The sequence below is a fragment of the Gavia stellata genome, chromosome 9 (genome assembly GCF_030936135.1).
Source record: "Gavia stellata isolate bGavSte3 chromosome 9, bGavSte3.hap2, whole genome shotgun sequence".
NCBI lineage: Eukaryota > Metazoa > Chordata > Aves > Gaviiformes > Gaviidae > Gavia > Gavia stellata.
This window is the reverse complement of record NC_082602.1, coordinates 5,934,150-5,956,144: the sequence shown is the minus strand read 5'-3', so window position 1 is coordinate 5,956,144 and position 21,995 is coordinate 5,934,150. Positions and strand designations below refer to the sequence as shown.

Below are 21,995 nucleotides of genomic sequence, written 5' to 3'. Positions count from 1 at the left end.
AAACCAGCAGTGGATTTTTATTTTCTTGTTCATTTAGAGGTTTGTTTTTTGCCTAATAAATTCCTATGTGATAGGGATAGTATTGGAAGTTGAGATCAAGTATGGCCAGGATAAGAGAGCAGTGACTAAGCAATAAACTGTGCTTTAGTGATACTAATACTAGAAAAACTCCCACTTAAACCAGACTGAGAGAGTACAGTTAGTGTGCTGGAAGGCTGGCACTCCTACAAGCAAACCTGGCAGGCTTCTGAACTGGGTGTTCACTAGTGTTGGAGACCAGTAAGGAGACACACACACCAAAATAAAAATCCCACAACACTAAAAGACATCTTCTCAGTGGTGTGCATGCTTTTTATTAATAATGTGATAACAAGACATTAGTTACAAACATTTGATGTCAAGGTGACCTATATCAAAGGTGTAACCTGGAGACAGAGACAGGAGGATTTCTTAGGAGTAACACTCCCCCAAAATGAGGTTGCTGTCAACTCACCTGCTGGCTTCTGCACCTGAACCTTGCTGGGGGAGCAGGTAGTCTGAGGGGGTGGGCCAGAACCTGAAATAACTACATGGAGACTTTGGCTTTACGGTGTGACAATAATGTACGCTCTCTTGATCTCTGTACCACACAAAATCTTTCTCTCAGCTCTGCTTAGTCTGCTGTCAGACCTACCCAAAGTAGGTTGTATGACCTGCTCTGTATTACCTCTGCCTGCTCCACTTGACTGTTCGCTACTTCCCACTCTGTACGTCTAAGAGGACTAGCAAAGGCCTTATACATGTTACTGAGATCTTGATGCAAACATGCTGGAGAGAATTTGAGTTGGAAAGAAGTAATTTTTCTTCCAAACTTTTGTTTCATTTAACAGATAGTAAAGTTAGGGAAAGTGGAATAGTGATCTGTAAAATTTTTAATTCATGATGACTGTAGGTTTCATGGGGTTTCTTAACCAACAGCCTAGAAATTACACTGTGCCACGGTCCTGAGCTTAGAAACAGAGTGGCCCCCAAGAGAAAAAACAGTTTATGGTTATTGTTGCTGCCCACGTTGTGCTAAGTAGATGCACTGCTGTGCAAAACACGGTAATAAATGACATGAAGCAGCAGCCCATAGTCTAGAGCCGCTTCGTGATGGCAGTCAATGATGCATCATGACGTTCTGGTATTTGAGGGAGCCCTTTCACCTTAGCAAATACAAAAAAATTACAAAAGGAGCTATGTTAATTGCCAAGCAAAGATATCTTGAGTAACAAATGTAGTCTAGGAAAACTTGGTGACATGGCAAGGAAGACAGGTTGGATTCTTCAAAAAAAATCAGACCAAGTGGATTTCGGATTCAAACAGGTTTAGAAAAATTTTCTTTCCCCTAGTATCTTACATAAGCTTAATGGTGATCACAGACTAACAGCACATGTTTTCATTACATGCTTTGAGCTATAGTGCCGCCATTTAGCAAGTTGCCTACCAGCACAGTCCTGCATTTAGGACTCTTGTCCTAAGAAAAGTAATTTAAATCACAATTACCTTGCAAAAATCTCATCATTCCCAAGATTCAAGATATGTGTGTATGTATTTCACACACTGATCTCACAATAATGATGTATTTCATATTTGTTGTTTTCTGCAGTGATTAGAAAGGGGTTTTATTGTTAACATCTGATTTATCTGAACTTCCAAATGTGAGTCAGCAGATTTATTAGGGCTCACAGAATAGCGTAGGAAGCAGAACACAGATTAACGTTAATGTTTCAAAAGGCCTTTCGAAGAGCTATTATTACTGCTATGTTGCAGTCAATGCTTTTTTAATTACATTATTACATCCATGTTGTTATAACACTTTCTGTGTTTCATCAAACATTTTCAAACTTTCAAGGCTGGGCCTTGGACAAGGGGAGATCTTTAGATCTTTCAATCTAGATACAAGTTGGGGGCCCAGACTCTCAGCTAGCATCAAGCAGTCCAGCTGATGTGGTCACAGTAATGACGCTGATAAAGGATCTGGCCCAACAGCACAATGTTTAAGAAGCTGTATGTCATAAAATACATGCAGTTTAGTATTGGCCACATTCATCCCTGGTGAAGGAACACCTAAGCCTAGCGAATGCAGTATGGCTTCTGGCAGGTTGGCACACTGCATCCTCCTTTCCAAGTACAGCACAGTCCCATAATGTGTATCTCAAAGTGCTCTGCTGAAAATGTGCCAATATAAAGACATGGTAGTTTGTCACTGCAAGAGAATGGGTATTTTTTTTCAACTGTGTGCTTCTAATTAATCCAACAGCATTTTGAAATAATTTAAGCAAGTGTTATCTTACTGATTTAGAGAAAAGCAAAACATTAACATATATAATTATTAAATAAGTGGGGGAAAAGATGAAAAATTGTCAGTATTAAAGGTAGGAACACGAGAAGTGGCAGAATATTAGACTATTTCTCTGCCCCTAAATTCACTCATGACTTGAACAGGATGGATTCTCTTCTTTGCAGAACCTTTTCTGACAGCCGCATAGATTTCTTCTGGCTTCTCTCTTTTAATTAGGGGCTTCTTCTCTGGAGCCTTCATTCTCCACATCACAACAGGATGTCGTGGTCCAGTAGGACTCTGAATCTTGATAATCTTTGTGGATGCAATATAGGACATCTTCACTGTCTGCACCACAGCATTCATTAAATTTTTGGCAGCCTGAATTAGTGAAGTGACGCTATCCAGCTGTAATAAGAAACAGAAGCATTAGCCTAGGAAGCCAGTGTGCTTTTAATCACAATATGCTCTGGAGTAAACAATGGTTAAAAAGTAAGACTACCATACTAAACTCAAGTTTTTTTGTTTTCCCTTGGTGTGTTTGATCATTATATCTATGTTCCTCTGCTCAGACTTAAAGTGATCTACAGAAATTCATGCTGGTGGAATACAAATGCTTACGCAGATAATGTTGTTTTCTTTTTTTAAACATGAATTCATGATGCTTGTCTGCAGGGTCTCATTGCAGTTACTACTGATGGGTAATGGAACCAACCCAAAAAAGAGCTATGAAAATGTGACCCGTTACTTCCTTTGTATCAGCACTAGGCAAAGTCTCCAGCTGCTCCTGTCACATTCCAGGCTCCCACACGTGCTACTGAGCAACGCTGGGATACTGCAAAGTGGCTGGCTTTGTCAGAGCTGCTGAACCTAGTCTCTGGCCAAGATTTTTAAGGGTTATTAAGAGCGGGATACCCCACAGAAATTGCAGTGACTGTGTGGCCTCTCCACTTGCAGTTGGCACTTACGAGTGCCAACCTAAGAGGAAGAACGCTAACAAACCAATCCCTATCACCTACTACCGTCTTCAACAGCATACTACATAGGCATACAAGCATTAAAGCAAAGGCATCTTCTATCAATACTCATGGAAATAGGAAATAGTGCATTTAATTTGAACTGAAAATCTGTTAACTGGAACAAAAATGACAGCTTTGAGTGAGTTGGCTCTGCCATACTGCTCTGTGGTGCACTACAAGCAACCTCACTGATCGCACCACCCTCTTCATACATTTGAGGCCTGCAGGCTGCACAGTGTCTGTGGCTGAGAGCAGGGTGCTGGGCACACTTCATTGTCTTGGTCACCTCCTGAGCCCCAATGACTCTGGCAGCCTAGTTAGGGGCTAGCGTTGCACTGTGCAAACGGCAAGTATGATCCTATGATGTGTGTTGAGTAGAGGCATTTTATTCTGTGTTAACCCCCCCAGTGAATCTTGATCTCAAACTCCAGGCACAAATCTGGTCCAACATGCTCCAGAAAGAGATTTCAAGCAGGCTGTTCTGTATGCAGAGCAGAGTTACTGCTCTGATGGGGAGAGCTATGATCTTGGGGGCTGTGGCTTGACAAAAACTAAGAACAAGCACAAGTATTTGACGAAAGGCCAACACTGGCAAAAGAACCGATGCCTGTAATTGGCCACCAGTATTACTTCAGCCCTCGGAAATGAGAAAAGACCTTTTTCTCATTTCTCATGTTCTCAAGACACAGACTTGTAAGGCTCCCGCTCATCCTTTCAGAAGTAATAGGGACAACACACACACAAAAGGAGAGGAACTGGGGGGGTGGGGGTGGGGGGTGGGGGTGTATGGGGGTGTCCTTCCACATCTTGTGGCCTTAAAATCCAAGAGCAGAGAATTGCTCTGTGTATGTTTGCCACAGCTGTGTTTAACATAAGGCATTGTATGCCACCCTGGGCACTTCAGAAAGTATAGCCACACATCCAGTGCACTCAAACAGGAAAAATATTATACGATTTTAGGTTAAATGTTTACGATTTTATTTTTGGTCATGTGGGAAGCTTTTTTTTGACAGGGTCAGCTAACAGCTGAATGATGCTGTATTTCATTTTGAGCACAATGTTTTTTGTACCATTAAATTTCTTCTGGATTTATTTGCTTGAAATAAAGGCTGTCTTCCCCCTTCAACTTAGGTACCTTTGCTGTTGTCATAGTGCACCAAAGAACTGCTAGGGACAAATACAGAGCATAAATAATCTCAGTGACCTAAATCAATAGCTTTTTGAAAGAAGACACCACATGCTTATTTAATTACAAGGCCGACAATTTCAATTTGGAATGGAATCTCCAGTCTGAATACCTTTAATAAAGGACTGGTTTACATATTTATTATTTATATTACTATTATTTAGTATTTAGAGTTTTTATTTATTTAGAAATATTTGTTACTATAAATACTATTGAACTAAATAAATTCTACCTAAGCCGCCTGCCATTTTATGACATCCTCCCCAAAACAGGGAAGAGGAGTGTTAAAAGCCAAATTACGTCAGTGTGCCAGGATGAGAACAGTATTGGTTTTAGGACAGCGTACAAACTTCAAACGTGAGATGGTCTACTTTCTGGAGAGTATGTGTGCCTGCACACGCGCACACACACACACACACGCAGAGAATGTAAGAGTGTGCGTGCACATGCTTACATACTCCAAGCACATTGTTCAGGACTATTTGTCACTTGCTAACACTGAGGAAGCCCACTATGGTTTGGATGTACAAATGGTAGGATTACTCTGTATAACTGGAGAGCCTACATTTCAGCTTCTAAACATCATCTTTGTTGAAACATTTGTCTTCTGTAAAAGCGGTGAAGTCAGTTCTCTAGAAGGGCCATGAGATTTAGTGGGAGAATGATCTTGCGCTTTGTCATCCAGCCTAACCGCATAGTCTTTTGCAACATGCAGCTTTGCAAACTGAGTTGTTTCAAAAGGTTCAAGTTCTTCTCCCCTTTGCCGGGTCAAATGAATTGATCAGCTGAGAGAGGCAGGTTATTGTCTGTCTTCATGTTGATTGTCTAACACTTTATACACAAACAAATGCAAATAAGGCAATAATAAAAATGCAGCCAAGGGCCTGGATTTAATTGCATTTTGGAAACACCTCTGAACTGGCAGAAAACCCCTCCAGTTAATATCACATTCACTGCTTCTCTCTGGAAGTGCCATACAACCGTACTAATTCCCCCTGCCCCAAAAGTTAAAAATACTTAGAGGCCTGCTTGAATGCACATGTATGTGTGATGGCACACTGAAATTATCTCTGTACTCCAAGAAAAGGTGTAAAATTTACCAGATGGCCTCTAAAGTTCATTCCTTGCTGCAGCACGCGAGCTTTTTAGAAAGGATTGCCAGTTTATAATAGTCCTGTAATCTTTGCATGGCCATATTTTTAACATAAGACAGTAGGTATATTTGGGGCCTGTGATTTGTAAATTGAACTTTATGGAAGCAGGCTGCCTTAGCCACTCTGCTAGGTTTAGCAGTACAACGTAGTTTTTGTGATGAAGTTAAGTTCAAAGCTCACGGTGACCTTCAAACTAAAGCTTATTTCAAATGCTGCATTTAAACAAAACGTTTAATAAACTCCTAGGCTGTCAGTAAGGTACTCTGCTCAGAGGCCTTGTCATTACACTGCTGATATGTCTCCAGTCCCCAGCGTATCCCTTCCTTTTTCTAGGGAGGATGACTAGTGTTGTAGCATTAACTCACTGGCAGACGAACTGACATCCTGTCCAAATTTCAAACTGCTGAATACTCACTGTAACAATATATATTACTTGGTTACAAGGAATGAAAAGGAGAGAGAGACAAAGTTTCATACAAACATTTTTCTTTTATCCTAACCAGAGGATTAATGATACACAGACACACGTGCACACACACAAATATTTAATTATCTATTGTTTTCTAGAACAGTGTCTCAGGAGCTTTGAATAATCTAATCTTTTTTTTCCCCCAATGGTCAATATTGGTGGCATCATATGCACTCACTTTGCTAGCATTGGCTGTGTAGTAACACCATGATGAAGCTGCTGTGTGCCAGAGGGGACAAAAGAAAAGTTTTGGTTCTCTGGCAGAAGGTGTACAGGCTTAAGGGGCAGGTTTTTTCCTGAAGTTTCTCAGTGACTTTAGTGTTTGTAATCCTTCCACTTCTCTAGTGTTTCCTGGAGTTAGAGCCATGCCAGGAGGACGGCAGATGGGGCAGCAAGCTGGGCTGGGGTGCCAGGGGCAGGTCTAGTGACTGCTGCTCCAGAGTGGGGAGAAAAAACCATCTCTTTGCATGGAAGGGAAAAAGCTTCTAGAAGGCATGGTTAGCAGCATCCAGGCAGGATAAAGGTTGTGCCAAAACTTCATCCAGCTTTTCTGTGACTCTAGTTTATACCATGAAAGCTGGATAATGAAGTGGAATCCTTTCGGGAGACCGTTACAACTTATTTGCCTTTCCTCTCTTGTGGAAACAACAGTTGGTTCACATCTCATTCTGGCATCTGTAGCTCCTTTCACAAAATGGCCGTGGCTGTGGAACAGTCCACAGCTTCTTCACCACACCATTGTGATCAAGAAAACTTTTTCTTCAACTCTAATCATAACTGTATGATCTAATTATAAACAAATAGCAGATTTCATGGGTCTCTAATTTTGATGAGGTTGTAATTAAAAACCAATACGTCACATGTTAGTCTCATTAATTTGACATGAGCTCTGGGGAGCGGAGACCTATCAACTCCGGCATTTTTAATGCTAAAAATCCAAAGAGTGAATTACAAACCCAATTGTACACCTGTACTGAACTGAAGTGACTGAATTCCACTGCCCCCTCGCCATGCCAGAGGAACTGAACCTCTGCCATATTATTTAAGCTCTACAAAAGATGCCCTGAGATACAAACAGGCTTGCAGAAACAGACACCTAAAACAAAAACACAAAAAAGAGCTCCTGTGTGCCTCCCTGCTGAAAAGCAGACAACCTACCACTGAGGCTGTTTGAATTAGGGGTTCTGCTGCAGTTACCATAGTGGGGGGGGATGAGGTGGGGGCGTGTGTAGGTGGTGTATGTCAGGACAGGCAGCAATTGCCATTAATTTTACTTTGCTCTTGGCATCTCTGCATAGGCAATGAAATACAGGGGGACTTGATGCTGCCCTTTAGGCTTTCCATGTTATTTGCAGTGTCTTAGGGTCCACATTCCCCCTCAGTTTTCTGGCTGCATCTCACACTAGTCTACTTCTTCACAGAAAATGTGCCTATTGTGAGGGGAGAAGAAAAAGAAAAGGTATTTCTTAACTGCATTCGAAATTTTGGAGAAGCTTTTAGAAGATGTTCTTGGACATGTACTACAGATGGTAAGAATCAGGCCAAACATTTCATCTTCTTTTTGTCTCTAGAGAGCAGCTGTTTTTATACTTCAATGACAGTAATATTACAGAGTTTGGTGTAAATCTATTGTTCTTCTATAAATCTAATGTACTTCACTTGGATGCTTTTATCTCAGATATTCAGCAGGCTCTTCAAGGTCTTGTATCCAGGAAAACTGATGAAATGAAACTTGGCATAAATGAAAGACTGATAAAATATTCATCAAGCATTTAAGTTCATTTCATTTAGAGAGATGTAGCTGCAAACTCTTCAATGTGTAGCATGTGCTAGATAAAGATTCACTAGCAAAGCAAACCAACCAACCAACCCCAAACTAAAAGCTGTTTTATTTTTCCGTGACTCCCACTTTCACTCTTTTGGCACTTTCCATGGAGGCACAATGTTCCAGTCTGCACATTTCACAGGTCTGATTGTGTCAGTCAAGACAGTAATTCATTAAAGGACTTAGGGAAACCATCCCTTGCTATGTCTTTCTTCATTTAAATATGTATGTCATCTGTCCTGCAAGTATTAGTACTTTGTTTCCATTGCAAAAGGAATACGTAATGATTCTATAACCACTGTAACTTCACGCTGTGGTGAAACACAGAAGATACAGACCTGAAGATAGTAATTTTAAAAAAACCCCAACAACTAGCCAAACCCCACCACCTCCAAAAATGAGACTGGCAGCACTCATGTTGAAATCAACTCTCTCTCGTTTCCAGCACTTACACTCCCCTAAGTCCTGTGTGCAAGTAAGCAAACTCTCCGCTGAGTAACAAAGCTGAAGAAAAGGGAGTTCAGAAAAAACCTGCATTTTCAAAATTTATTTTCAATTTGTTTACATCCATTATATTTTTCACATTTTTGTAAAATAATTTCATGTCTTGGCAGTAGTAGCAATCTATTACTATAAGAAGTTTAAAAATACAATAACTGATATGGTCAGTTATTTTTATTTAATATTTAAAATGATTAAGAGAATCATGACAGAATTTAAAGAAACTCTGTCAAAGTATTTTCTGTTCAGTGTATTAAGAAATGCTTGTCTTGTCATGTGTCACTAGGAGTTGCTTCTGTAGCAGTTAAGCAAATAGAGAATTTCCTTATTCTCAAAGCATGTAAGTCAGTCAGTCTCCTGCTCACATTCTGAGCACAGATTTGCAGACGCTGTCTCTTTGACATAAGAAGTGGCAGACAACTGCCCTCTGGAATAAAGCTGTAAGGCACTACGCTAAACAGCACTCACAAAACATTTCTTGATATGTAACGTGCAAGTCTGCTAGAACCCCAGTTGTGATACTCTGGGTTGGTCTGCTGCGAGCATTAATTTTTTTGCGGGGACCTGCACGGATTTATCAATTGGCTGTTTACAATCTCTCAAGTCCTACTGACAGTTCAACCAGACTTCCATTTTTCATACAGGTGAAAACAAAGAATTGAGTATCAAATATGCAGTTCTTTCTTTAATCAGTGTTTGAAGTCTGAACTTAAAATTCTTTGAGAAACAAGGTCAGGTATTACACATTTATGTTAACTGAAGCGCTAGTTTTAAATACATTCCTAGAAGCAAATTTTCTTTATTACACTAATACTGTCAGACTGAGTTTTTATTTCTTTGATAACTACTTCTGAAAATAACATGAATTCTACATTTCTAGGAAGAGTAGTGAGCTTCTGAGTAATGCTGCATTTAAGGTTAAGGAGTACTTATTACATTGTGCTTTTCATTTTCTTCCCACTTCTTTAGTATGTGTAACAATTTGTTGTTGTGAATTATTTTATGGTTCTTTCATTAAGGTTGCTATATAAAATAAAGTGATTTAATCCCGTAAGATGAAAAGTAGCAGAACAATCCAAACAGGTAAATTATTAAGAGTGAAATCCTGACTGTTGAAGACACTGGAGTTTTCCTTGGCCTGGGCCAGGATTTTAGCACTAGTTACTTGCCTTGTTTTCTGAGCTGAGGATATTTACGTTTCCACAGTTTTTTCTCCATCCAGACTAGTGATAATTTCATTTTAATGAAAATGGAGATTTTAATGTAGTGACAGTGGAAGACGGGTGTTCAAGAAAGCACAGGGAAAAGTTCAAGAGTTCGGAGCACTTCATTAACTACCACATTTCTTCATGTAACTGCCAGATGATACATGAAACCTGTCATGGATTCAACCCCAGTACAGGTTATATATAAAGTAAGCCAAAGGGAGACTGGCCATTGTGATTCTTTTTTCCCATTACTGGACACTGTTCCTTCAGCGTTCTGCTCACCTCTGCTTTGCCATGCTCTCCCTTTGGGATATCAGAGAGATTTCATCCCAATTTGTAGAACTGGCCTCGGGAAATCTGCCTCACCATTTCGGTGGGTAATCTGGGGGTGTTTATTTTCAGTCAGCTGTGTTTTCCTAAAAATGTGGCTATTCCATTGGTTATCTCTGTCTATCCAGTAATTACATTATACACCTCTCTGTGTGTATCTGGGGTTTGTTCTGCATTTTACCCATTTTTCAGGTGGGGAAATTGAATCTAATGAACTAAGTAACTAACCATTACCAGAATCTGCTTCAGGCTATGTAGGATTCAAAGAACAGAAACTGAGTTCTATAATTAGACTAGGCCCTGTGTCCAAGTTAAATGATAAACAACTTACATAAGTACTGTAACACTCCTTCCCTGAAACACCATAATGGAACATACACTTAGACAGGCGGCTAGCTCAGTCCCTCCCAAGTACTGCTGCTTTCACTTGCAGAAAGTTTTAAAAAAAGGAAACTATTTTTTAAAAAAACAGGTCCTTGAGAAAAACAGAATAATGGTTTAATATAAATCCTTTCCTTGCTGTTTCCATCAGTTGCTTTAGTTAGTGAAGAAATGGAGTGCTTGTTGCAGTAATCTTTTACATGTGGCTACGAACTGTAAAATACATCCTGATTATTATTACTAGGGAAAGTTAACCGTTTTGTAGTGCACTTAACCAGTAACACTTCTTGCTGCTTTAAATTAGTTTTTCTCGGTAGATGCAGTTTAGAAAGGAATAACAACTGATCTATCTGTAAGTAATTAACAGGAAAAACCATATCCCTTGCTTTGCTTCCAAAGGCCAGGAGTTCTATACACACACACCCCTACTGGCACACGCTAGGCAAAAGCATTGAAAGATGTAGTGTTACTACATAAAAAAACCTCAGTGGAACATTTCTGTCACCTCTCAGTAAAAGAAAATTTTTAAATAATATACCAGCTCTCAGTAGGGGTTAACATCAACTTTTAGAAAATTAGCATTTTAGTATTTTCAGAATCAAATACGAACGTAAGAAGTCATTTTATACCTAGTGTAAGGCCCTACAAATAGCCTTCCCCATTAGTACAAACATACCTAACTACAAGCTCCCAATGACACAGAGAAATACCAGCAAGGAGAAACAAACTGGCCGAACAAGGAGCAGTAGCTGTGCCTCTGGCACACACAGGCATCAGCTTTGTCAGAACAGCAGCTATGGACTTAAAGCAAGGCAAAAGAGCAATCTTTTCACTGAAGGTCGCACAGCAGTAAAAGCAGGACAGCAGTACTGAAGTCAGTGGAACAAGCTGTCTACATATAATAAATCAAGTAGGCTGTTACAGTAGCCAATATTTCAATATGCTTGCCAGCTTGCTGCTGAGCCCTTTGTTCCTATTCTTCAGTCCTACAGGAGCTGCAGCTAGGACGCCATTCTGCCCTTCTTGGCTTCTCCTTTAGGAGGAAAAAGCAAACCCAAACAGAAACCCTAAAAGGAACTGAAATGCGCTGCACCCCATCTCCTCCCCTGCAGCTCTTGAAGAGTTCAGCAAAATGCCAGCTCTTGCTGTGTGGCTCCTCTCCAGCAGTAACTGAAAACCTCCAACTGTAACGGCGGCGTTGAGCAGCTTGCCAGCTGCCTGCCACAGTACTTGCATGTTGGCTGAGACGTGATTTTCCTGGGGTGTGGTTATCCAAGGCCTGCAACTATGTCAGCCAAAGGCCTGGTGGCAGCTACAGATACCCGACTTGTATTTTTCTATATGCTAGCTTATGGTTTTGACTCCATGTGTTTTTATCTGCAGTATAGCCTTCAAAGCTGAAACATGTTCCTAGCAATACCGTGCAGGCAACTTTCGATTTAACTGGCATGGGCACTCAGTGGTAACTCGGTAAGTGAAACAGACATTTAAAACCAGCTTTGCAGCATGACATTAGAAGTATTGAAGTACCTAAATTTGGCACAAAAGTGGGCTTACGTCACTGTTTAAGTAAGTCTGGTTCTTGAAATACCAACAGGAAGAGTCAAAGATAAATCAAATGAGACATTTGCAGGAAAAATAGAGTGAAACAGCCTTCAGTGCACAGGTAAGGCTGGCTAACTTGAAAGATCTTTTCTATGCCATTTATCAAATTCTGTGAGACTGTAACTCTGAGAACTCTCTTCTAGATTTGTTTCCTTTTTAAGGCCAAAAAGCTTTGTCTCCCTTATTTTTTACAATCTAAAATGAAATACAAGAGGATCATGACTATAAATAGCACAAAACAGAATTGCCTGGCAAAAGTCAGAGTGCAAAGCTCACATGTAAGATATGTTAATTTTCTGGCCTGTAATATAATTCTCTTTATTTAAAGCCACTCTTGGGGAAAAAAGTAAGCTGTCAATGTGCAAGCCTATCATTGTGCGGTACTTGTAAATGAATTATCAGATTATCTACATAAATGAATGCAATTACTGTCAATCTGCATACTGCAAATGTTACCCAATTATTTTTTTGCCTGAAGAGGCACAAATTTATTCTACTTTACTTAATAGATGGAATTGTCCGTTTCATGTTTAATCACACCTAGTGAAGACTTACTGAATCCTCACCATTTTTACTTGTGCAGCTTACAAATTGGCAATGCTAGCTGCATTATTTAAAAATGTAATTATTTTATAGGACTATGAAAGACTAAATACTGATCAAGGAATTTTTAATGAATGAAAAAAACCAATCCTCAGTGGATGAAGAATTAGAAGCTAATGATTCACCCATCTCTTCCTCTCTTTTTTCTGTGCATGACCCTTTGTAACTACCGTAACTGGGGCTCCGAGCATTACTGTGCCACTGAGTAGAATGAAGTTACTGGAGCTCAGGGAAGGGCAGTGAGAAAGGCAGGTGTCCACACAACTGGGGTAAGAGACTACAAGATTATATGGCCTGAAGTCAAAAAAGTCACTAATTGAGGAGAGCAGTTAGGAGGACTATCAGCTAGATACTCGCCCCAAGCATTCTGACTGCCCCAGGCAAACTGGCCTATCTAGCCTACACTAACGATATGGTAGGGGTAAGAAACGCTCCAGGAAAGGAATGTCATTGTCAGGAGTGTAACAGGGAAGACAAGGGCACAAGGGACACAGATGAAAAACAGCTAAAGAGGATAAGGTGCTATAGCGAATGACTACGAGCTGTGTTTGTGGATTATAACAATACTTTTTCATATGCATAATGCTCTTTGTAGTCAGGGGAGTAAGTCCCAAACTGAACTATGCTGGCAGTCACCCCTATCTCCTTAGGTACAGTACTTCTATAGATGAGAATCAGTTTTCCTGTTGACAGAGATACAAGTGCCGTTATACTGTGACATTACTGACCACTGTTATATAGCAGTGTATAAGGTTAATCTGTAATACCATTTTATGGCTACTTTACTTTCTCCTGCATAGCTTCATCCAGAAGAAGATACTGGTAAGACAGATGTTGTGACTTAGCTCTATTTCAAGAAGACAGTTTTTTCTTTTACAGAGCTACAAATACATCGTAGAGTAAGACTTACATCCTCTGCTCTTCATCCCTCTATTCTTTCTGACTTGGTCTTTAGGCTTCAATAGAGGATTTTTTTTTCATGAGCCACTACTCTTCTTGTGAGAAAAAACCTTTAAAATTCCTTAAGGCCAATTTAAATCCGAGATCCCAGTTCTTATTGTCGGAGGAAGGGGAGTGTGGGGTGGATGTAAGTGCCATCTCACATTCATACAACAGTGCTTTTACATGTGGATTTGTGGTCTGTCACCAGCTTTAGCTCAATCATTCTCACATTGTACTGCAAAGTTGACTTGCCAGTGTGGAAGTTGGTATTAACCATCTGAATGTGGAAATCTGCAGTTTCTCACAGGAGAGGAGCTTTCCTCCTCAGCTCTTCCGTTTGCATACACCTATCACAGCTCTCAAGGGAGACAGGAGATAACAAAAGGGAACTGCGAGGAGCCAAGGACAGACAGCTGAGGGATGACCCAGGATCAGGTAGTTCAATCTTGAGCATGCATGTACATGGGTAGAGAGAAATCGCAGGGAAACAGTGAAAGCAAAACACGGAGCAACCTGTAAGTATGATTATTTTCTAATACACTTTTTCCTGTAGCAGATCTTTGTGGTCCACAGGACGAATACAGCTTCAGGTATTTTGAGACTCATGAATTTTTTTACTTAATCTATAATGAAAATTTGTACTTTCTGCAAAGGCATGCGTGTTTTTTTTTTTTTTCCTAGTCATGCCTGACTCTTTTTCTGATTCTCATTCTTTATTAGCATAAACAGACAAATGAGAAGGTCAGGACTGGTGAGAATATAATCCTATTCCAGCTACAGTTCTCACTCCTTGAAAAAAGAACTTTACTATTGATTTTATGTGAACAAAATCTGAAGATTTAGTAACGTTGCGTAAACCATAAAAAAACCTTTCGGCAAGAGTAGTGAAATTCAGCTGCCTGAGCAGATACTTGGCAGACAATCAGGACACAGATGTTTCATCCACGTATTTTCTATAGAGTTTTTTCCTTACTATGCTCCCAGATCTTCTGGGATCTGATCTTCTCTGTGTGTGTGCGTGTGTGAGGCGGGGGAGGGGGGAAAGGAGAGAGAGAGAACCTCTGTGCTTTCTAATGCAGAACTTTGTCACTTTTTCCAAGGCCAACTAACCTAACTGCTTGTAAAAAGAAAGAAGAAACAGATAATGAAGATAAACTTGATTAATTTACCAGCCAAGTGAAAACAAGTACTTGCTTCAGAAAGTATACATTCAATTAAAAATTACTTATCTGTAGGTTCCAGAGGTTTCAATATGGTCTCTGAATTATCATTTGAAATAGCCAAGAAAAATGCCCTACAAAAATCAGTGTTTCAAATCTCACATCAGCAACAGAGGCTTAATTTCTGATTAGTTTATAAACCATATAAAATATACTAAAAGTTTTAGTCGTATATACGTTCCAGACTATGTGACTGTGAAGTTATCATGAAGAGGAAAGGATTTAAATGGCAAGAATGTGGGGTGGTAAGCTTTTGTTACCTGTTTTTTGTACCATTTAGCAGATTTTATGTCTTGAAATCATAATCCCATACACTACAGGTAATAACACTAATAATCAAAGAATATGTAAGGTGAAGGCATTATATGAATGCCTGTGCTCAGATTTGTGCTGTGGACAAGTGCATAAAAGTTCCACACAATCATAAACAGTATCTTTTCCATGGCTGATGATATTTAGCTGTAATGGAGCTAATGACTTTTAAATTAACACAAAATCAAGAAATCTACTCAAGAATCAAGTCACCTTGCTCTTTTCTTTATTTCTGTAGAGATGTAGAATGTCCTTCATCATTTCCTTCTGAACTGGAAGTACATCTCAGGGGATTTCTTTTTGTGTACAGACACACATACGTGCATACTCCATATATGTAAGTAAATGAACCACTATCTTAAAATGGGTTACAGTTCTTAAAACCAAATTACTCCAGAATAACAGTGAAGAGTAGTAAGTTTTGAGAATTTAAAAGAAAAAAACCAGCAAGTGATTGCTATTCCTTTTAAGCCACCAGTCTTATGCTTCACCATCTTAGATTCTCTGTGTTAAAATGAGTGTAAAAACAGTGGGAAATAAAGAGATTCAGGACTACACTAGAAGCAAGCACAGGAAAGCACAACTCAAATTTAAGATTTATTTTAATTAACAGAGTAATTTATACCATTCTTCTACTTACAGCAGACATGATGAGCTCTCCACCTAGATTCTGGATTTCTGCTTTAACTTGACTGCAGATTTTGAGCTGATGGGAGTACAGCTTGATCTGTTCTAGGTAAGCCAACAAATCCTGTTTGCACGATTGGTCTGGACACTGAAGATTAAGAAAACAATTAATAAAGCACTTCAGCAATTGCTGATTCAAAATCTTGTCTCAGACATCAGGTTAATACTTCACTGAGGAGGATTCAAATTGTATGTGAGTGTAGCCTTGCTTTTCACTGCAGCTGTATCAGGTTGCGTAGTTCATTCCTCTTGTGAAGCTTTTTAACAAAATAACTGGAGAAGCAGAATAATCCTAAACTTCCCCATATTCACTTTTTATTGAACACCGCTGTGCTTGCCTTAGCAATATTTGTAAACAAATTGTTTAATGTATGGAATAATTACTTTCCCTTCCTAAGAGGTTATGATTTCTTTTTAAGAATATACCTACTTTAACAGTGATACTTATATGGGAAAATGTAAACATAAATGCAGAGCAATGTTAACATTTCTATGAAATTATGCTTTATCTTACAATATGATCTATGTTTTTTTTTGTTCCATCCAGAGTTTATTCAACTTGATCTGCAGATCTTCTGTATCGGTGGGAACAGGAAAGTAAGAATGTCTTACAGAAAACTCACTGATTCCAGTACTTTTAAGAACACAGGTTTTTTAATAAAAATAGCATCTTTCTACCCTCACTTCTGTGAACTCCCAAAATACTTGGAGTACCTGGAGGGGAAATACTGCTCTGTGAGTACCAGGTTAGACACTTAAGGCCTGGTATGCATTTGTTCTAAAGCTGCTTTTCATTGCTCTGGCAGAACAAAGGGATCTTAAAGTGAATGGTGAGTCCCTATCGTGCTACCACAGCTCTAAAAAGTGAGCATGATAAATAAGAAATACATCCCTACAGTTTTTCAGAGACGTGTTTTTAGCCTGTGTGCTGTACTTACATTATAAATATGGTCACCTTCTGTTGACAGGAAATTGTGTTCAGCTTTGTATATTAAAAAAGAAAAGATACATTCCCACCAACTGCAGTGGCAACAATCATCTATGGTTTTGTACAGTTATTTAAAAACTTTTGGTCTTATGGAATTGTGGTCAATGGATGTAAATCCAAAACCTGCCAGAAGTCAGAAAAAGAACGAATTCTACTTAATTCATGAAATACTTTACCTGAACTACTGGCTTTGCTGAAGAAACTTGATACTTGTTTAAAATGAGGGGGTGATGATTCTACTCTTCAGGACTATGCAGTATGTTTGGGTAAGCAAACAAGTTCATGTTTTAGACTTAGGAAAAGATAACAATGAATAACAAAGATTAGAGTGAACAATTTAAAATTAATTAATATGAATTAAATGTCATTCTGCTAGATCCGTTACTAAAATGTTTTCTTACTTTAGCATAGTTTAGAAGAAAAATAAAAGTTTCTTGACATCCTCTCTTTTTTATGTGTGACATTTTCAAAGTGTTAGTGCATTATGGAAAACTACACTGAAATATCTTTGTTTCTTCCATACTCAACACTGCTTTAAGAACTGCACAAATCACTATTTAAATACTGGTATCTCAGTGACTGTTTAGAAAACTGGAATATTGTTTATTTAATTTTAATTAATAAAAACTTTTCCTTCCAGTCAAATGCAACTGTAATCCCTTTAAGCATCAGAACTAATTGTATCAAGATAGGGTGTGATGTTTCCTGTTTCCATTTTTCCTTTCCTTAAATACACTGTGGTATTTCTTTTTTCCACTGGAAAAACTCAAGAGATGGGCAGACAGGGTGACGATATAGTGTCTCATCCACTTCAAATAGTGACAATGTCAATTACAGAAGTTCAGAGATAAGAATAATTTAACCTTATTATATAGTACTCTTTTACATAATAATATTGGCAGGCCAGTCACATTTACTGTCTTCATTATATACCATTAGAGAAGAAATGTGTAACATTTTAAGAATGCTAAAGATGATATGCATCAAAGACTAGCAAATTACCACTCAAGAACAAGACCTTGAGGTTAAAATAGTTCTGTGAAAACACTGGTTCAGTGCTCAGTAGCGTTCAAAAAAAGCAAATGCTAGGCTTTATTAGGAAAAGACTTCTGAAAAGTAATTATGCAACTGTACAACTCTGTGGTATATCCACAGCTTTACTACCCCGTGTAGATACAGTACATCTTTCCTCTCCCTTGCCCACTACAAGGCACATACATAAGAAAACAGGAAAAGGACAACAAAGATTTTCACGAAGACAGGTATTCTTTCCTCCAATACAAAACCAAGAGGTCATTAGAAGTAACTAGGATGAGTTCAAAACAAAAGGAGATTGTTCTTAACACTGTGTTGTTAAGTTGCAGAATGGTTATACTAAAAGCTAACATGGGTTAAAAAAGTTACTGGACAAATTAATGAAAAAAATATCAAGGACTATTTAATGTATCAAGTGAATCAAAAATATGTTTGGTTAAGTAAATTCTTGAATGGCTGCTGGAGGTTGGGAGACCATATTGTGGAAGTATCATGAAATGCATGCCATTATCTCACCAAGTTCTGTATATATTCACTATCAACTACTGTCAGCAACAGGATATTGGCCTAAATGAACCTACGGTCTGACCAAGTGTGCTCATTTTTACGTACTTTAGCCATAAAATTTTAGAAGATGATAGGATCACGGCAGGGTCCAACACAATAAAAAGAAGAGGCATTTACAGGGGTAAAGATAACATTCTATGCTACTTTAAGCAGGATAAAGTACTACAAAAAAATTAAAGCCTCATGCCTTATAGGATATCCCAATCAACCACAAACAGATGTTAGAAAGAAATGTACTCTGTAGAGAGGATATTCCATAAGGAATCCTCTACATATTGTTCAGAAGCATCTGGTACAATCAACACTTGCTCACTAGTGAAACCAAACACTAGGCTGCAACAGAAGGACAATTAATAAATTCTGAGTTTAATCATCCCACAGGCAATTGATGGTTACCAGTATAATGCCTCACATTCGTAGTTAGAGATCCTGGCAAATTATGAGAGGTTCTTTCCCATCGATATTGAAGGCAGTGGGGTGTTAACAAGGGCTTTCCGTAAGAACAGGATCAGAACTGACTTGCATCCAAAAGTGGTGCTTTACCTAACAGAAATAACGTCCACAGAAACCTCCAAGTGATTTGATAAATTACGCAGTGATTAAAAACACAGTGAAACCAACATTGACAATGCAAGTGAAAAAGCCACTGGCACAGTGGTGGCACAAAAGATCAAGACAAACAATTCTGACTGTAAACAATACAGTTCTTGCTTTACTTTTTGATTTCATCCCTTTGCTAATGAAGTCAGAAAAAATGTATACTTTAGTACAACTATTTGTTAGCTGTAAGCTTTTAGGTAAAATGACCCTGTAATCAGGAGCTCTTTTTGGCACATTTGCTTGCATCATATTTATCAGCTGATCAATTTAAAGGCTGCCTTTTTAATTTTACTTTCAGGAAAACTTTTTAAAATTACATGAAATCAGCTTCTAAGTCGGGAGACTACCTGGTTCTATACAAAGAGATAGTGCATATTGATCCCTACACTTCCAGAATTCAAAGGTAGTAATTTTATTGCCTTGATGTATTAATCCTGACCAAGAGACCACTGTACATCGAGGAGTTAGTGACCCACACAGCAGTTAGTTAGTTAGTTAACCTGAGCAGGGCCAGGCCTGGGCTGTGCTGTGGTGCACAAGTCCCTTGGCTGCAGCACCTGCTGGTGCAAAGCAACTGTAATACCGAGGAGGCTTTTAACAAAGAAAGATCTTCATCTACAGCACATTCCATTAAAAGCAGGATGTATGAATTGCCTTAATTATCTTAGGGTTTTCAGGTCACAAATTTGACAATGAAGTTGTTGAAACAATCTTATTTAAACTAAATTTATTATCATTGTACTTTTTGATTCATTTGCCTAGGTTTATGTTGATGCTGTACTGTGATTGTTTTCACAGCTGTTAACTCTGAGTCATCTTAAAAGCGCTGTATGGACTGAAACATAACTGAATTCTGCTGATTGTACCACACTGTGTCCCTTTCCTTCAAACAAACACAGCAAGTAGGGTTTCTAAAAATCTGAAATGAAGACCAATGTATCAGAGAGGTGCTGTTATGGCTGATGATTTATAAAATGCTGCAAGAGTGGTGTGGGGAATTTTTTTCCTCCTAACAGAAAAAAAAAATGTAGGAATGCTGTAATTCCACAGTTCTCAATTTTCATTCTCTGAAATTACATGGAGTGTGAACCAAAATCATTCATTTGAAAATGTTTTCTGAACAGGAAAAGGTCAAAGAGATACGAAAATGATTCTTCATTATGCAGTGCTTGCTTATTCTGGGTTCTTGCTCAGGTCTGAAGCTAGATGGAGGAAACAGAGCGAGGTTTTTGCTTTTCTTCCTTGCACATAGCTTTGAATACTGAAAATGCTATCGTACATTACTGTGGTCCGGTTAACTGCAGAGGCAGAGTTAACAGCTGAGTCATGGGACAACTGTGAATAGTAAAGTGAAGTGATGTGGCCTAATTAAATCACAGTATCAGTAGTGGTAACAAATGCTTATAGGGTAGCCTAAGCTTGATAGTGATGAAAAAAGGTCAAGCAAAGTATGCGCAGGAAGAATGCAAGGACCTGTATCTTTTAACAGTTACCTGAAAAGCAAATCATTCAAATCCATCTTTACATGGAATAAAAATTCCATATAATTTAGATGATACTAAAAGGCAACAGGTGAAATATTCCACTGAAAAAGTATTAATGCTACTGAGAAAGGCACTCATAAAACCTCATTAGAATTCATGTTCCAGTCTGGGCATCAAATTCTTGAAGGCTTCCTTCAGTCTGGACCAAATTCAGAGAACAGCTATTAGGTAGCCCAGAGGAATGTAAAGTTTATTTTATTTTAGGACCCCAAGAGAGCAGGGCATAGGACATTTGGCAAAATAACGGCTGAGAAAAGGAATTATTGGTCTTTACAAATACCTTGGAGATTAAAAAAAGCTACAGTGAGAAAAGAGCTTTATAACTTAAAGGATGACGTACTTGGCAAAGGAAAGAAAGGTTACAGAAGTTAAAGGATTTCTAGCCATCTGAGGAATGAAGATCATATTAAGCATCTTTGTAATAGGAGGAGTAAAGGCAGGATTCTCTTTTTTACTAAGAAGTTAAGTTTGACACATGTCTAGTAATGACTGTAGTTGTGGCCAAAACTCTGACTATCCAGAAGGGTATTTACATGGAAAACCATTTGACATCAATACTCCAAAGAAACGGCCAGTGCTGGGGAGCAGACATAGAAGAAAGATAATCTAGGTACAGCAAAAGCACAGATTCTGTAACTATACAGAGGGAGATTAGGGTGGAAAACAAGTCATTTCAAAGACAAAGAAGAAAAGTCAGTAACCGTACTAAGCACAGTGCAGAGACCTAGCACCTGTCCAGAACAGAAAGCCCGCTCAGCAGAACTCTGAGCCAATGCAGCAATTCTGTGTTCCCACATCTAAGCTGACTCACCTGAAACAACCCAAGTTGTTTCTGGGTAATTTACCAACGGAGGTCAAGAATGGACTATACTATACCTCTAAAATGTCGTGTTCATAGCTTAAAGGAGCTATGAATAGATATGTATTTATGTATGCATACATATGTATATGTTTGTATATACTGTATCTCTAAAAGGTTGCATTCATAGCCTAAAAAGGAGCTCACAATTATTCACATGTACAAATACATCTGTGATATTAAAGTCCACATACATTTATGTGTGTTTGTAAGTGTATATAAACAGACACGTTGCCATATATGAAGAAGAGAATCCACACATACAATTAAGACAGGATCTCCGTATCCATATCCATCGCTTCAGAAATTGAGAAGAAAAGGAAAATCAGACAGGCAGATCTAAAAATGTTGCAAGTGCTTTTGTAAGTGACCTTCTTAGGTGTTGGAAGTTCTGTGGACGGATTAATCTGTGACAAAGTTTAATACACTGCTGCATAAATAACCTACCTGATTGGCAATCAGCCGTGCTAGGACATCCATCCTTGATCCTGACTCCGAAATCATTTTTGCTGCATTAATTACATCAGATGTGTTCTTCAGTGGTCCTCTACCCCTTCAAATGAAACCAAAGAACCCTATTACATTATTCAAAAACAGAGAATAAATCATATCCATGCAAATTAGGCACAGAACTCAATTGAATAAAACAACTAATCCA

General features: G+C 38.7%; 1 protein-coding gene across 1 annotated transcript in view; it reads right to left on the bottom strand.

The window, feature by feature from the left end:
- Window positions 1–328: 328 nt before the first annotated feature.
- Window positions 329–21,995, bottom strand: part of CTNNA3 (catenin alpha 3) — a 540,343-nt gene continuing 518,676 nt past the window's right edge. The window contains exons 16-18 of the mRNA XM_059820900.1: window positions 21,785–21,890; window positions 15,698–15,832; window positions 329–2,710 (exon numbers count right to left, since the gene is read on the bottom strand). Of these exons, the coding sequence (XP_059676883.1) occupies window positions 2,423–2,710; window positions 15,698–15,832; window positions 21,785–21,890 (529 nt within the window). The 3' untranslated portion in view covers window positions 329–2,422. The remainder of the gene's footprint in view (window positions 2,711–15,697; window positions 15,833–21,784; window positions 21,891–21,995) is intronic.